The 16,256-nt window shown below is 38.7% G+C and overlaps 1 protein-coding gene across 1 annotated transcript in view; it reads right to left on the reverse strand.

Annotated features, from left to right (window-relative positions):
• EPG5 (ectopic P-granules 5 autophagy tethering factor) overlaps positions 1-16,256 on the reverse strand; it is a 131,865-nt gene that overhangs the window by 64,226 nt on the left and 51,383 nt on the right. The window contains exons 13-17 of the mRNA XM_058277613.2: positions 16,092-16,232; positions 10,999-11,163; positions 9,365-9,484; positions 8,052-8,311; positions 2,709-2,849 (exon numbers count right to left, since the gene is read on the reverse strand). Of these exons, the coding sequence (XP_058133596.1) occupies positions 2,709-2,849; positions 8,052-8,311; positions 9,365-9,484; positions 10,999-11,163; positions 16,092-16,232 (827 nt within the window). The remainder of the gene's footprint in view (positions 1-2,708; positions 2,850-8,051; positions 8,312-9,364; positions 9,485-10,998; positions 11,164-16,091; positions 16,233-16,256) is intronic.

Raw genomic sequence — 16,256 nt, forward strand, 5'->3', positions numbered from 1 at the left:
AAAATCTAAGGAAAATGTATTAAAATTATGCCAGGCTGTGTACTTTCCATATATTATTTAAGCCTTACAACTGCCGTACAGGAGAGGTGGCCTTATTCCATTATACAAATGAAGAAACAGAGGCTCTGAAAAGTTAAGGAACTAGCTTGTGTTCACAGACTAGTAAGTGATGGAGTAAGAATACAAACTCATGCCTGGATTGCCCTGAAAGCCCATGGGCTAACCAAAAGACGAGTGTTGCCAAATTTGCCTAGTGCCTGGAGTATCAATAAAAAATTTTTTAAAAGGCACAACCTCTTTCCTACTAAACCAGACTCTTGAAGGATAGGATCTAGGAATCTGCATTTTAATACACTCCCCCTAATTGACTGGGGGACAAGTTTTCGAGAAAATGCTTGAAAAATATGACCCCTGCAATGTTTCCCTTGCACCCTTGGATAAACTCCCTCCCTATCTGCACCATGCAGGGCTCCTCATCTGGACTCTCCGTCAACGGTGGTCTGCAGCTATGTACCCCAGCAAAACATGTTCTTAAACTTAATCCATTTCTGTCAGCATAAACCCATTCTAAGTAGGACCTTTTGATGAAGTTACTTCAGTTAAGGTGTGGACCCACTCAATCATGATGGATCTTAATCCTATTATTGAGTCCTCTCTAAGAAGAATGAAACTCAGACAGTTAGAAAATCATGGGAAGAAAGTCATCAAAATTCAAGGGGACCTGGAAAAGAAAGAAGATGCCACCATGTGCACCACCATGTGCCAGAAAAGCTAAGGACCAAGGATCACCAGCAACGAGCCTCAAAACACCAGTCTTCAGGAAGAAAGCATCACCTTGATAAGCCTTGAGGTGAACTTCTCCTAGCCTTAAAACAGTGAACCAATAAATTCCCATAGGTTAAGCCAACCCATTGTACAGTATTTGCTTTAGCAACAAGGGAACTAAAACACCTTCCCTTTCACCACTCCCTATGACAGGCCAGCCAGATGCTCTCTTGGACAAATGATCCCCTCTGGGCCTTCACCAATGCTCTTCCACAGCCTGGCCCCCTCTAAACCCTCTGCTCAACCTCCTATTTGAAAATTCCCTATCTTGACCTAATCTTCTCCCCTGACCCAAGCCCTCCAAAGCACAATTAGAGATCCACCTCTTCCATAAAGTCACAACCTCAGGCTATCTGGAGCTTCAGTTCACCCTCCTATTCTACTATCTCTTTTGCTAACTGCAAACCCTTACCTTAAGGGAACTGCCTGCCCCTCCCCCATGCCCTAAAGTTCTGGGAGGGAGGGGCTTGGCTTTCAATACGACTCCCCGGACACCTTATTCTCAGGACTGGCCAATCCTATTGGACCAGGGAAAACACGTGATCTAAGGCAGCTCAAACTGAGATCATTACACAGGAACAATAAAAAAGATATTCCGTCTTTCCTATGGGGAACTAGGACGGCACCTAGTTCTCTTCTGTAGCTATGTACCCTCACTCTTTTGGAAAAAAAATGCACCTACAGGAGAAGGCCAAATAGAGAGAGGCTGGGCCATGGACGTGGAGGAGAGATATACAGAGAAAAAGAGAAAACTAGTCCAGAATTATCCAATAATTCTTTGGGTAGGGGGGAGGCTGTCCTGTGCACTGAAGGACGTTAACCAACATCAATGGCCTTTACCAGCTGAACGTTAATACTATAGCACCACTCCCAATTGTAACCACCCAAAGTATCTCTAGACAATGCCAAATATCCACCAGGGAGGAAAATCTCCCCCATAAGAGAGCCATACCTCTAGATTAACCTAATGTTATCATGGGCCTCTGAATCCAGTTCTTCACAAAGCTCTATCCTCTTTCTTAATTACATGAGCTAATACATTCCCTTCTTGGTAAAACTAGTCTGTACTGGATTTCATCACATGCAATTAAGAATCTTGCTTAATATCCCATCCACAATTCCTCTTTTCCCAAACAGCTAGTTTTACCATAAATTCCATATAATTCAAATGCAATCTATACACCATAGCTTTGCCTTCTCAATATTTTGCTTCATAACATTGTAATTTACCCCAAATGACTTTTCACAAGATCATTATAAATGTCTCACGGATGAGCACCTTTACAATCAATCTTAAGTTTTCTAATACTGCACTATATATACTATAGGCATTTTTTGAAAATCAATGTGTTTTGCTTTTACTACAAAGACAAAACCATTTGCTGCTCAATGTCAGAAACACTATATCCAAATTCTAATGGAAAAACAATGCCACCAAACATTAATAAGCTACATAAGCAACCTAAAATTAAATGACAAAGGAAAATATATTTCATAATAAAGCTAAAATCATTATCAGAATTACTGTTTATCAACCTGCATTCTAAACTGGGGAACAGGAAGTTTTCTACCTCATTAAAAAAAAAAAATCTAAGTATGTTTGGGAATGAAGGTGGCTCAAGGTTGATTGAGCGCCTCCCTCCCACATGGGAGGTCCTGGGTTCAATTCCCTGTGCCACCTAAAAAGAAGACAAGCAGACAGAGAGCACACAATGAACAGACAGAGAAAGTAGACAGCGAGTGCAAACAATGAGGGGAGAGGAGAGAAATAAATAAATAAAATATATCATATGTTTAACTTAGGAAAGCAGAAACCATAACCATTTATATTCACTGGACTATTTTCCAAGGAATATACCCTAGTGCAGATGGGGCATACTTACTGCTCATTCTTCAGAAGGTAATACTGGCAAGGGTAGAACAAAGGCAGAATCTTATCCAAGACATGGACCACGGTTCTCAAATGCCTCGACTGGACCAGAATTCCCAACAGCGGGATGCCTTCAGCACAGAACTTCTCAATGCTATGGGGGAAAAAAAGGCAATGTGTTCACAAGGTAGCTGGTTCATAAAAAGACATCTTTTGATGGGTTAACACCCTACACACTGCCTATATTTTCCATCTCAGGTCTCCAGCTTATTTTTATGTGCCCACTTTTCACAGAGAAATATTAAAACTGGATCTCTGAAAGCAGAAAGAAACTTGAAAGTCATCTACATTTCCATTTTACAGAAAACAAAAAATGAGAGCCAGGAAAGTGAAGGATCATGGGCAAATTCACATAAATTGCTAGTATAGGGTCAAAACTCAAGTTTGCAAATTTCTAGTCCAAAGTGCCTACCACTATTCCATTTTGTTTCCCAAATAGGACTTCTTCTAAAGCCTATGGGGCTTTCCTTGTCTGGATATTCCCACAAGGTATTCTAGTAAAATGATTCAAAAGCAAACCCACGGGGAACAACCAGCAAGATGGCAGCAGGGTAAGGAGCTCCTAGAATCAGCTCCTGCTACAGGGCAGTTAGTAAACACACAGAGCTATCTGGAGCTAGCTGAAGCACCTGATGGAGGCTCCAGAAGACCAGAAGAACATCCTAACACATCTTTGAAGGAATGAAAAGAAGAGACTGCCCATCTGCAGAGAAGACTCATAAAGTAGAGCACTCCACGCCACCGAGGCCAGTGCCCATCCTCCACTGCAGGCACAAGCTGCCTTGGGAGCTGTTCCACTTGCTGGAATTGAAAGCTCCACTTTCCAATAACGAGGGGAAAAGAGACGGTTGGGCACCAACTTCAGCTACTGATGAGCAAATTCAACAGGCTAAGGTATAATCCTGAGAATAGCTAAAGTTTGAGCCTGCCCAAGTCAGAAAGAAGCCAGTAGCCGCCACCTTAACTCCATGCCTGGGACAAGGGGAAGTGCGGCAGAATGAAAATCACAGTGCTGGTAGGGACCAGCTTCTTTCCATCCAAATCAGACTGCAGAACTAGCCAAAGCCCCAACCTCTGGGAAAGAAGAAGCTGGGGGCGACCTGCATCAGCCTTTCTGGGATATTAATGGCCAAGGCACAGAGGCTGGTGATTATCCCACTTTGGCGATGCAAGCTGTCCCAGGAGCTATTCTGTGGCTGGAATTGGAAGCTCCCAAAAACAGGGGAGGCGGAGATGGCTGGCCACTGATTTTGGCTATTGATTAGTAGACTTGGCTGGCTAAGGTATAACCCTAGGAACAGCTAGGGTGTGACTCTCCAAGTCGGACAGAGGTTGGTAGCCACCATTCTGACTCCACCCCCCGCCTGAGGGGAAGCCAGGACCAAAAATCACAGAGATGGTAGGAACTGGTTTCTTTCACCCAGATAGGCCTGCAGCCTAGCCTAGGCTTCAGCCCCACCTCTGGCAAGGAGGAGGCTGGCGGGCACTGCACCCGCCTATCCACATAACTGCAGGTACCTTTGGCTGGCACAGACTGAACAACTGGAAGTCTACCGGAGCAACTTTGATCATCTTGAACCCACACTGCAGTTCCATCCCTGCCCCAGGCAGGGGAGAAAGGGGCGTGAAGCTTCATCAGTCTCTCTAGGCAACTACAGTCTAGGCCTATATGACTCTGTCCCACTCTTGGCAAAGGAGAAAGTTGCGAGAAGCTTCATTGGCCCCTAGGGCAATGAGGGCAGCTTGAGCCTCCACAGCTTACAGCACCAACTACATACTTGACTCCTACTGCACAACCAGCAAGGGATAAAGGGCAGGAAGCCCTAAACAAAAGAAAAAAATTGCACCCAGAATACTCTAGTAAGCCAGATACCAAGACACCAACAAAAAATTACAATCCATACCAAGAAACAGGAAGCTATGGCCCAGTTAAAGGAACAAGATAAGCCTCCAGATGACATAAAGGAGTTGAGAGAACTAATCATAGATTTTTCAAACAAATCTCCTTAATAAATTCAATGAGATGGCTAAAGAGATTAAGGATATTAAGACAACATTGGATAAGCACAAATAAGAATTTGAAAGCATACATAGAAAAATAACAGATCTTATGGGAATGAAAGGCACAACAAATGAAATGAAAAAAAGCACTGGAATCACATAATAGCAGATTTGACGAGGCAGAAGAAAGGGCTGGTGGGCTTGAAGAAATGGCCTCTGAAAGTGAACATACAAAAGAACAGATGAAGAATGGAAAAAATTGAACAAGGTCTCAGGGAACTTAAAAGACAGCAAAAGATATGAAAACATACATGCCATGGGTGTCCCAGAAGGAGAAAAGAAGGGAAAAGGGGCAGAAGGAATATCTGAAGAAAAAAACGGTAGAAAATTTCCCAACCCTATTGAAGGAAATAGATATTCAATGTCCAAGAAGCACAACATAATCCCATCCGAAAAAAATCCAAATAGACCAACTCCGAGACACCCACTAATCAGACTGTCAAATGCCAAAGACAAAGAGAGAATTGTGAGCAAGAGAAAAACCATGCATAACATATAAGGGATACCCAATAAGAGTAAGTGCTCATTTCTCACCAGAAACCATGGAGGCACAAAGATAGTGGTATGACATATTTAAGATACAAAAGAAAAACTTCCAGCCAAGAAATTTATATCCAGCAAGACTGTCTTTCAAAAGTGAGGGTGAGATTAGAATATTCACAGATAAACAGAAACTGAGAGAATTTCTAACCAAGAGACCAGATTTTCAGGAAATATTAAAGGGTGTGCTAAAGCCTGAAAAGAAAAGACAGGAGAGAAAGGCCTGGAAGAGAGTCTAGAAATGAGGATTATATCAATAAAAATAACCAAGAGCATCAAGAGAGTGGGGAAAATAAAATATGACAGATAAAAGTCAAATAGGAATAAACTTAACCAATGATGTAAAGCACTTATATTCAGAAAACTACAACTCAAAGTTTAAAGAAATCAAAAAAGGCCTAAATAACTGTAAGAACATTCCATGCTCATGGATTGGAAGACTAAACATCATAAAGATGTCAGTTCTACTCAAATTGATACACAGATTCAATGCAATCCCAAAAAAATTCCTCCAGCATTTTTTTTTAATTGAAAACACAATTAACAAATTTATTTGAAAGGATAAGGGGTCTGGAATAGCCAGAAACATCTTAAAAAGGAAAAGCAAACTTTCATCTCCAGACTTTAAAATATATTATCTAGCTATAGTGGTAAAAACAGCACAGTACTGGCATAAAGACAGATACATAGACCAATGGGACCAAATTTATGGTTCAGAAACAGACCCTCACATGTATGCTTTTTGACTAGTCTGTCAAACCTACACAGCTCAGGCAGAATAGTCCATTCAACAAATGGTGCTGAAAAAAACATATCCATAGCCAAAACAAGGAAAGAGGACCCCTTTCTCATACCTTACCCAAAAATTAACTCAAAATGGATCAAAAACCTAAAAATAAAAGCAAGAACCATAAAGCTTCTAAAAGAAACCATAGGAAAATATCTTTAAGCCCTGGTGATAGGTGGTAGATTCTTAAAGGAGATAAGAGGAGGACTGAGATGGACTACTGATGTTTAATATATGTAGAAGTTTTAATTAGCTTTACTATAAAAGTGTGGAAATGTGTAGAGTGGATAGTAACAAACAGTAATTAAGAGTGATTTTATAAATGGGGATGTGGCTGAAAATGGTAGTTTAGGTATATAAATGCCAAATGACAGAAAGCTAGAGAATAATCTAGGAACTGAATAGCACAGTAAACCAAGAGGTGGATGAGAATTGCGGTTGGTTGATCGTACAGATGCAAGAGTGTCCTTTGTGAGCTAAAAGAAATGTACATCACTACTGCAGGGTGTCAGGAATGTGGAGAAGCATGGGAAAAATCAACTGGAGTGACCTATGGACTGTGGTTAGCAGTAATAATATAACATTCTTGCATGTATGCCAAAGATGTATTGTGTTAATAATGGAGCAGTATGGAAAATATGAGCCAAATGTACATTACGGACGTGGTAACAATCAGATAATATTACCTGTAACATGTTTCATCACAGTGTGGTGTATTGATAGAAGGGTGTTGTTTGGGAATTCTGCAATGTACATGATTGTTTTATAAGTTTACATCTTCTGTCATAAAAAATATATTTTAAAAATAGTAATAGGATGGATTGGGGGGAAAATAAACCAAATGTAAGATAAGTGTTTAAGTAATAAGATTTTGACAATATTCTTTCATAATCTGTAATAAATGTCTCATGACAATGCAAGGTGTTGGTGGAGGGTTGATGTATGAGACCCCTATATAATGTTATGTATGTCTGCTTTGCAGGTTCACAATTTTTACTATACATTTATTGTTTACATATGTTCATATATAAATGAAATAAAGATAATAATAATAGGGTGGGTTGGGGGAAAATACTTTGGCAAGTAGTAATATTTTGACAATGCTCTTTAATCAATAATTTAAAATGTTTAACAACTATGCAAGGTATTGGTGGTAGGGTGAGTTATGAGAGACCTGTATGATGCTATGTATGTTTGTTTTGTAAGTTCACAACTATTACTACACATTTACTGTTTATGTATGTTTGTGTGAGTGATAAACTTCAATAAATATTTTTAAAAATGAAAAAAAAAAACAAACCCATAATCAAGATGGCAGAGTGAAATGCTTCAGAGAAACACTCATTCTCACCTCTGTTCCAATTCAAGATTCAGTAATCAGCACTAAATAATTACATTTAGAAAAAATACAAAGGAGCATCAGGGAATAAAGAGCTACAGGTCACACAATGGATACAAGAAATTAGAGAAATCATGAAACAGGTGAATTCATAAAGCACCAGAGAGGCAAATGACCTGATCAGGCATTCCATTCCCCCAGACAAGAACAGCCCTTTGTTAAGGAGACTGAGTTGGGTTGCCATCACTTTAAAATAAAGTCAATATAGGTGTCCAATTATTTTTATTTGATCATTATTCTGAAAAAAGCAGTACATCAACAGCTGACATGAATATTCCTCTCTGGTTGACAGTTGCAACTCTCATCATAACATAGTAAGGTGATTTTTTGGTACAAATCCGCCTTATGTAAGCAGTATTCCCCCTCGTTATTTGTATTATTATTTGGCCCTAACTATCCCTAAATGTTTGATGGAGACCTCAAACCTATGGAATATGAAGGGTGAGATCTTAGAACCACTGACTACAACAAGGTTCAGTAACCCAAGAAGTTCAACCCAAACACTGTACCTGTGACCGGCAGCCGTCATGGATAAGGCGAGGTAACAGCCAATGGGCATGCCTGCTTTAACAGCCTTCAAGAGAGGATGAAACGTGGGTGACTCTGTCATGTCAGGAACAGTGCTGGAGAAGGGAACAGTTGGACAATTCTGTTGTATTCCATAATCATTTCTGTGCAGTTTTAACCTCAAGATCAAGTTCCAGGCCCATTGGTTAAATGAGGTCTCAGGAGTCTCTCCATATCGAACAATACTGGCCAAATATGAAACCTAAAACATTTATTTTAAACTGCATTAGTCATATGCAAATTAAATCAGTAAGCTTTATCCACCTATCTCCTTTTATGAACAATAACACCTTCAAAAGAGAGGAACATACTACAAACTGATCTTCAATTTATGTTGGTGCACTGCATTAAAGCAATTTCTCACTTAAAATTGACTGCTCATGCTTTCGCTAATCATTTTGTGAGCCTGACCTGAGATATTGCTAGAAAAAGAAAAATGATATCGAAGTTGCTACTCAATGAATGGTGAGCTCCTAAATACTTTTAACAACCAGTTGGGGGAGGCATGAGCCACTTTGGGTGGTACAGAAACTCCTACCATGGAAATTTCAAGCTACCAGCAGTTAAACAACTGGCTTGCCATGTTCCTGAAATTCAACAATCAGTTCTCCTGAGCCAGGTCAAACCAGCTCCCACACACCAATGTAGCTCAACTCAAATACTATAATATATTAAAATGGTCATACACAGAATTTAATTTTAAGGTCTCACATTGTCAGAAATGTTCCTGGGAAACTTAAGGATCAAAACTATAATGTAGGGAAGCAGATTTGGCTCAACGGATAGAGTGTCTGCCTACCACATAGGAAGTCCACAGTTCAAACCCAGGACCTCCTTGACCCATGTGGAGCTGGCCCACACACAGTACTGCTGCATGCAAGGAGTGCCGTGTCACACAGGGGTGTTTCCCGCGTAGGGGAGCCCATGCAAAAGGAGTGCGCCCCATAAGGAGAGCCGCCCAGCGTGAAAGAAAGTTCAGCCTGCCCAGGAGTCGCACCGCACACATGGAGAGCTGACACAACAGAATGACGCACCAAAAGAAAAACAGATTCCCAGGCCGCTGACAAGAACGGAAGCAGACACAGAAGAACACACAGCAAATGGACACAGAGAACAGACAACTGGGGTGGGGAGGGAGGGGAGAGAAATGAATTTTTAAAAAATAAAAAAAATAACAAAAAAAACTATAATGTAATCTTCCCAGGCCATTTACAAATAAAGATTTATGTTGTCAATACATAAGAGAAGGAAATACCTGCTTCATGCTTTCAGAAAGAAGCCCAGCATATGGTTTCTGTGCAAGGTACTTCTGGTAAGCTTCAAGAACCATCAAAGCCACTTCAGCATGAACTGCTTGATCCAGATGAAGGGCACCCTTGAAGAGAAAAATAATCACAAACATACCATCTTGATTTTTTTTTAGTAACTTTGAATGAAAAGATTTGGCAGAATAGTAAAGAAAGATCGTGGGTACAGAAGTTAAATTTTTCCAAAATCATACTCCCTAACAATGAAGTTATAAAATAACAGGAAAAAAATGAAATCTTTAACGAGTCATTACACAGCATGTAGACAGGCTTGAACCTACATGGTCCCTCACCCCAGCCAAGAATCTCCAGAAAGACTTTGGGTTAGAAGTTAAGGGCATTTGTTGTCCGAAACCAGGACATTCCCTTTTCTTGTTCGAGCAGAGAAAATAAATAAGATGCTCAACACTGAGTAAAATATTACTTTAGGAATTTAAGTTGCCATGGGATATCCTACCCAATCTTCCTTTACAGCCTGAAGAAATATATTCCTTAACCCTTTCATGACAGGATGACTTTCCTAACTCTAAGAGAAAGGAGGCTCTCACACAGGGGTCTCCATGCAGCTCTGTGACAGCCTAGAGACTGGGGAGTCTGTTCCAAAGTCAGAAAAAGTGAAGTGGAGAAGAGACCCCTCCAGCTTTCACCCACCAGCACTTCAGTGAGAAGAGACCCACAGTCCTAGGTGGGAGAAAAGTTTCTCAGCTTCAGTGTTCTCATCTGTACAACAGGGATATTAATGCAAATCACACAAGATTGCTGTGATGACCAAGACTTGCTTAGAAGAAGGATGGCAGGCAGTCACAAAAGACTGAATTCTCCCCCTTTTTCCCCTTAAAATGTTAATATTTTGAATAAGGTGCTAAATAATAAGGCCTATTATAAGGAGGCAAAAAAAGTTTAACAATCAAAATCACTTGACATGACATCTCTGGAACACATGTAATAAGTAGCAATATCCTAATAATAATAATAAACTATTACAATAAGTAACTACCACCACTGCATACTCAATGTGTAAGATCTGTCCCAAATGTTTTACTTGTCCTAATTCATTCAATCCTTACAAAGGACCCTGTAAGGTAGCTATTAATAACAACATTTACAAATAAGCATCTGAGGTAAGGAGAGTTCAGGAAGCTTGCTCAGGAACACAGAGTTGGAAGGGGAAGAGCAGGGATCAGAATTCTGGCACCCTGGCTCTGATCTCAGGCTCTTAACAAATGCAGTGTTTCAGGAGGCAAATCTGGTGATGATACACAAGACAAATTATAAAAGAAAGGGTGAGCAGAGGCAGGAGAGGCAATTAGGAGTCCCGCAGTAAAGAGCCAGAGATAAAGCAAGATATAAATGGCGTAAGGAGAAAGGGAAAAGTTTTGAATATGGAACAATTTACCCTCACTTAAGAGGACACTTATGCTGCAAAAAAAGATTTAAAGAAAAGATCTTAAACTCTGACACAACTAAAAAGAATTTGTAGACTTTGCGAATGATAATGAAATGTTAATGTTTTGTGAAAAGACATCTTTGAAACTGATGCATGGAGAATTTATAGTCTCTAGGAAATGGTTTTAACACATACCTGTTCACCAAATCCCCAATTTAGACCTTCTAGAATAACACAGGCCAGCTTATTCTTCACTGCTGTCAGGTTATAATTCAATAACCAATCCCGAATCACAACTATCTCAGAGGTAGAAGGCCGCCAAAGAAACAAAGGCAGTTCTTTAAATAAGTATAAAGAAACCTTATTAAAAAGAAAACAATAATAATTAAAATCAAGACTTAGGGACAACCTCTTATATTACTACTAAACTACATTATTAAACTGCTTGCAAAAAAATTTTTCCTCAAAAGAAAGTGAGGTTTTGTTAGACTTTTAGACAAGTGAAATGGAAATCATGAGCAACCAAATGAAATGGGGTTAAAAGTGATGACACACCAAAACCACATTTTGCAATCTTTTAAAAAGGTCAACTTTTTTTTTTTAAGATTTATTTTATTTCTCCCCCCCCATTCCCCCCATCGTCTGCTCTCTGTGTCCATTCACTGTGTGTTTTTCTGTGTCTCCTTGTATTCTCATTAGGTGGTTCTGGGAACCGATCCTGGGACCTTTCGGAATAGGAGAGAGGCAATTATTCTCTTGTGCCACTTTAGTTCCCTGTTCTGCAACATCTTATTTTCTCTCCTCTGTGTCTCTTGTTGTGTCATCTTGCTGCATCATCTTGCTGCACCAGCTCTATGCATTCAGTTGGCACTCCTGCGTGGGACAGCTTTTGCCTGCTTGGCATTCCCACGCAGGGTGGCACTCCTATGCAGGGCCGCATTCCTGCGTGAGCTGGCACTCTGTGTGGGTCAGCTCACCACTTGGCCCAGTTTGCCTTCACCAAGAGACCCTGGACATAGAAGCCCGGACCTCCAATATGATAGACAGGAGCCCAATCGGTTGAGCCACATCTGTTTTCCAAGGTCAACTTTTAAAATATGTAAATTGGTATACTTCAATTTAGGAAAACCACCATAACTAAGATCCAAGTTTAAAGTCACAATAAATCAGGGGATAGCCATTCATTTTACAAAAAGATAAGACACACTTAAAAGAATTTCTTCTTCTACGGCATTTAAAAAGATATTTCTACTAGCTTTAAAGTAATCTGGAGCAGGGAGGATCAGTGTTGACTGATTCATTATGCTATTCTTTTTACTTATATATGTATTTTAAATGTCCCATAAAGATTTTGAAAACCTATTTAAACTAAATCTTCAAAACCCAGTGTTTATTTTAGATTACTACACATTTTAATTTGGAAGAGCCAGATGAGCTCCACAGTCACATAAGGTTAGTAGCTAACCTGCACTGGACAACACAGGTCGAGAACATACATACTACCATTTCTCAGGTCTCTACACTGTGCTAAATTGGGGCCAAAACAAAAACTGGAAGAAACAGTAGAAAGAATGAATTTTTAAAAATTCTTTCCTTTCTACTTAGTTACGATTTTCATAAGGATTTGTTAATAAAGGACCTGAATATTCTGAATAAAATGGTTCAATGGTCATTTTTTAAAACAGAAAGTCCTGCTTTACCCTGTATCCGACAGAAAGAGCAGAATAGTGGTACTAGCAAGATGGAGACAGCAATGAGGTCTGTCCAGAAAAGTATCTATTCCAGCTGCCTAAAACAATGTTACAGCATATACCATTGGGCTATCATGCGATTCTAAAGACATTAAAAAGTTAAAAAAAAAAAGGAGTATCATAAACAGTGCTATATCAATAAACTCAACTAGTTAAGATGAAATGGAAATATCCCTGTAAAAATATAACTTACTAAAACTGACTTAAGAAGAACTCATTTCTTTAACAGATATTCAGATTTTATCAAAACTTCCCCTCGTAGAAAACTACTGACCAGGATAATTTCACTCTTGAACTCTATCAAACATTCTAGAATAGCAAGTTAAAGAAAAAAAAGAAAGAAAGAAAGAAAGAAAGAAAACTCTTTCAAAACATAGGAGGGAACGCTTACCCCAACTCATGTTATGATGCTAGTATAACCCTAAAACCAAAATATAACAGAAGTATAAATATCCGTCATGAATATATAAAATCCTCAACAAAATATTATCAGATTGAATCTACTACATAAAAAAGGACAGTACACCATGACCAAGTGGTTTTATTCCAAGAAACCAATCAGCTCAACATTTGAAAAACAGTCAATGTAATTCACCACATTAACAGAATAAAGGTGAAAAATTGTAAGATGAACTCAATAGTGCAGTAAAAGCACTTGAATGTCTACTGATAATAAAAAATGTTTAAAGTCAACAAACTAGAAGCAGAAGGGAACTTCCACAGTCTACTACAGAATATCAGTGAAAACCTACACCTAACTTTATACTTAATGGTAAACTTTTGAATCCTTTCCTCTACAATTATGAAAGAGGCAAGGACGTCTACTCATTCCACTTCACTATTGTAATGAAGGTCCAAGTCAATGCAACAAGACAACACCATTAAAAAGGAAGAATTCTCAATAAAACAGGATTTTTATGTAGTATTTTAAAATTTTATTTGTTTTCATCAAAAGTCAAAAGATCACTAATTTTCCTTGAAGATATAGAGAAGATACATTTGGATTTCACTAACAAAAGTAGAATGTATTCTCTGAAGTGAGCCCATCTTTGGAAACTATAAAATATGTCAACAGGAAACTTGACATCAATTTGCAGGTTGGCATCAAAACATACCTTTGAGTTCTATGCTTTAGGATATCCCCAAAGGATCCTCATCATCAACTATTCCAACCCAGAGCAATCTCCACACATCAAAAGCACATAAGATATGCCCTCTCATGCCTGGCTCTGGAACAGAAGTTATTTTCAGACATACCATAGGTATGTCAGTGAAAGTCAAGGGCTCCTAGCCACAACTCATTCCCAGGCTCTGGAGCTTAGGTCTGTTTCCAGACTAATCCAAGATAATGCCAAAAATATTCAAAGTTACCATATTCATATGAAGGCACTGAGAGCTTGCCTGAATTCCTCCAAAAACCTCAGCCAGTTCACAGATCACAAGAGAATTACATGTACAGAGTGTAGAAGTATCTTACAGAAAACATACTTTAAAAAACATTATGGTTCCAATTTTTACATTTAAAGTTAAGCCTATCCCTGGACAGTGTTTACTACTAGAAGCACTATGACCAAATTATAAATGTAAACTGGCCAAATAGGAAAAACACATGAGATAAAATGGTCATGTGCTCATTCACATTGAAAAGAATCATATAACCCACTGTATATTTCTCCAGAATTCATTCCACTAGATGATCACTCAAAAGAGAACAACCAAAAACTTGCTCCTGAAAGATCTTTCAGTTTTAATATAATCCTATCTCAGGAGTATAAAATATTTCTCTCAAAAGGAAAAGTACCATGTTCTTTATCCAGGAAAGCATGATATATCATTTATTCTTCATTGTGGAAAAAAAAATGTTCCATAAACCAATCTTTCATTGGAATTTGCCCACTTATGAATGTGATAAAGCAATGATAGTTATCAGTCATCTATTTTATAGGGATGATGCAGTATCTTCAAGATGGAAGAGCCCTTTGTCCAAACACAGACTCACTGAGAAATACTATCACATTAAACATTCCAGATGTATGACTTTCTGCCATTAGAGGAACTCACCCATTATAGCCTTTTTACAGATGAAGAAAATCTTTATAGCTACAATACGAATGAACCCTGAAAACATATACTAGGTGAAAAAAGTCAGTCACAAAAGACCATATATATGATTCCATTTATATGACATGTCCAGAATAGGCAAATCCAGGGAAACAGGTAAGAGATTTGTAGTTGCTTAGGGCCGGGTAGGGGTGGGGCATGGAGAGTGGATATGGGCTAAGAGGATGATAGCGTAAGAACTAAAGGGGTTTTCTAACAAGGAGGTGATGATGGACAACTACCATACAAGGAACCTACAACTGCAAGCAAGACAGTCCCATCCAACGGCCATATGGGACTGAAGCTCCCTCTCAATTAAAGTGGGCATCACCATCCCAGAATCCTCAGGATTGGGGAATGAAGTATGGACTAGAGTGGACTTACTGGTATTCTATTATAGACTTATTATGATTCTAGAAATGGAAGAATTTATATCACTGATGTGGAGGCTGTGGCTACTGAAGGTTCTGAGGTCAGAGAGAGGGAAAACAGGTGTAATACGGGGTCATTTTCAGAACTTGGGAATTGTCCTGAATGACAATGCAAGGATACAGGCCATTATATACCTTGCCATGACCTACAGAATTGTATGGGAGAAAGTGTAAACTACAATATATACAATCATCCATGCTTAGTAGCAATGCTCCAAAATGTGTTCACCAATTGCAATGACTGTACCAGACTAATGAAGAATGTTGTTAATGGGGGTAAATGTGGGCGATGTGGGGAGCAAGGCATATGGTACTCCCTATACTTCTTATGTAACATTTATGTAATCTAAATATCTTTTTAAAAAAAAAATTTTTTTTTAAAGGGTATGGAGTTTCTTTTTGAGATGAAAACATTCAAGATTTGACTGTGGTGATGGTTGTATATATCTATGAATATACTAAAAAACCATTGAATTGCACACCTTAAATGGATGACCTCTATGGTATATGAATGATATCTCAATAAAGCTGCTTTAAAATCTATATAAAGATTGCAAAAGGGATTCTGACAAAACTCAGGAAAGAACTATGTATATGTCTGGCTCATTTAAATTACTACTTTTAATTTTGCTTTCAATTAATTAAAGTAAGGCCTTCTTTCTTAATCGGAGTTGTTTCTTCCTAGTAAAAAATACAAGAATTATGAAAGCCAAGCCAAACTAAACTATGAAATAGAAACTGCTAATTAACTAAAGGCTCCAATTAAAGTAAAAAGTTATTGAAAGAGGCAGGAAAGGTAATTTTGAAGAGATTTAAGAGAAACAATTCTCAGCTTTTTATAAGACACACCTAACTATGAGCAGGATGGTGAATGGTACACAGTAGATGTGAGCTCCCTTTAACCTGCTGTGCCCTTGAATGACACATCCAACAATCTTCCTATTTTTTCTATTAATCCATTACTTCAGGATTAAAAAAAAAAACACCAAAAAATCAGCAATCTTACCATGCCAACCTGGTCAATGGTTTCTTGAACTCTGTCCAAAAGGACAGAAATTATCTCAGGGTGAACAGCTGTGATGGCTCCTAAAAGCTCTCGACCAACCTTTGAAAAAGTTTCTCTGGTAGAGAGGGTGACATAAGATACCTAAAAGGTAAATAAAATAAAATA

Source organism: Dasypus novemcinctus, chromosome 16 (genome assembly GCF_030445035.2).
Source record: "Dasypus novemcinctus isolate mDasNov1 chromosome 16, mDasNov1.1.hap2, whole genome shotgun sequence".
In the NCBI taxonomy this organism is placed as follows: Eukaryota; Metazoa; Chordata; class Mammalia; order Cingulata; family Dasypodidae; genus Dasypus; species Dasypus novemcinctus.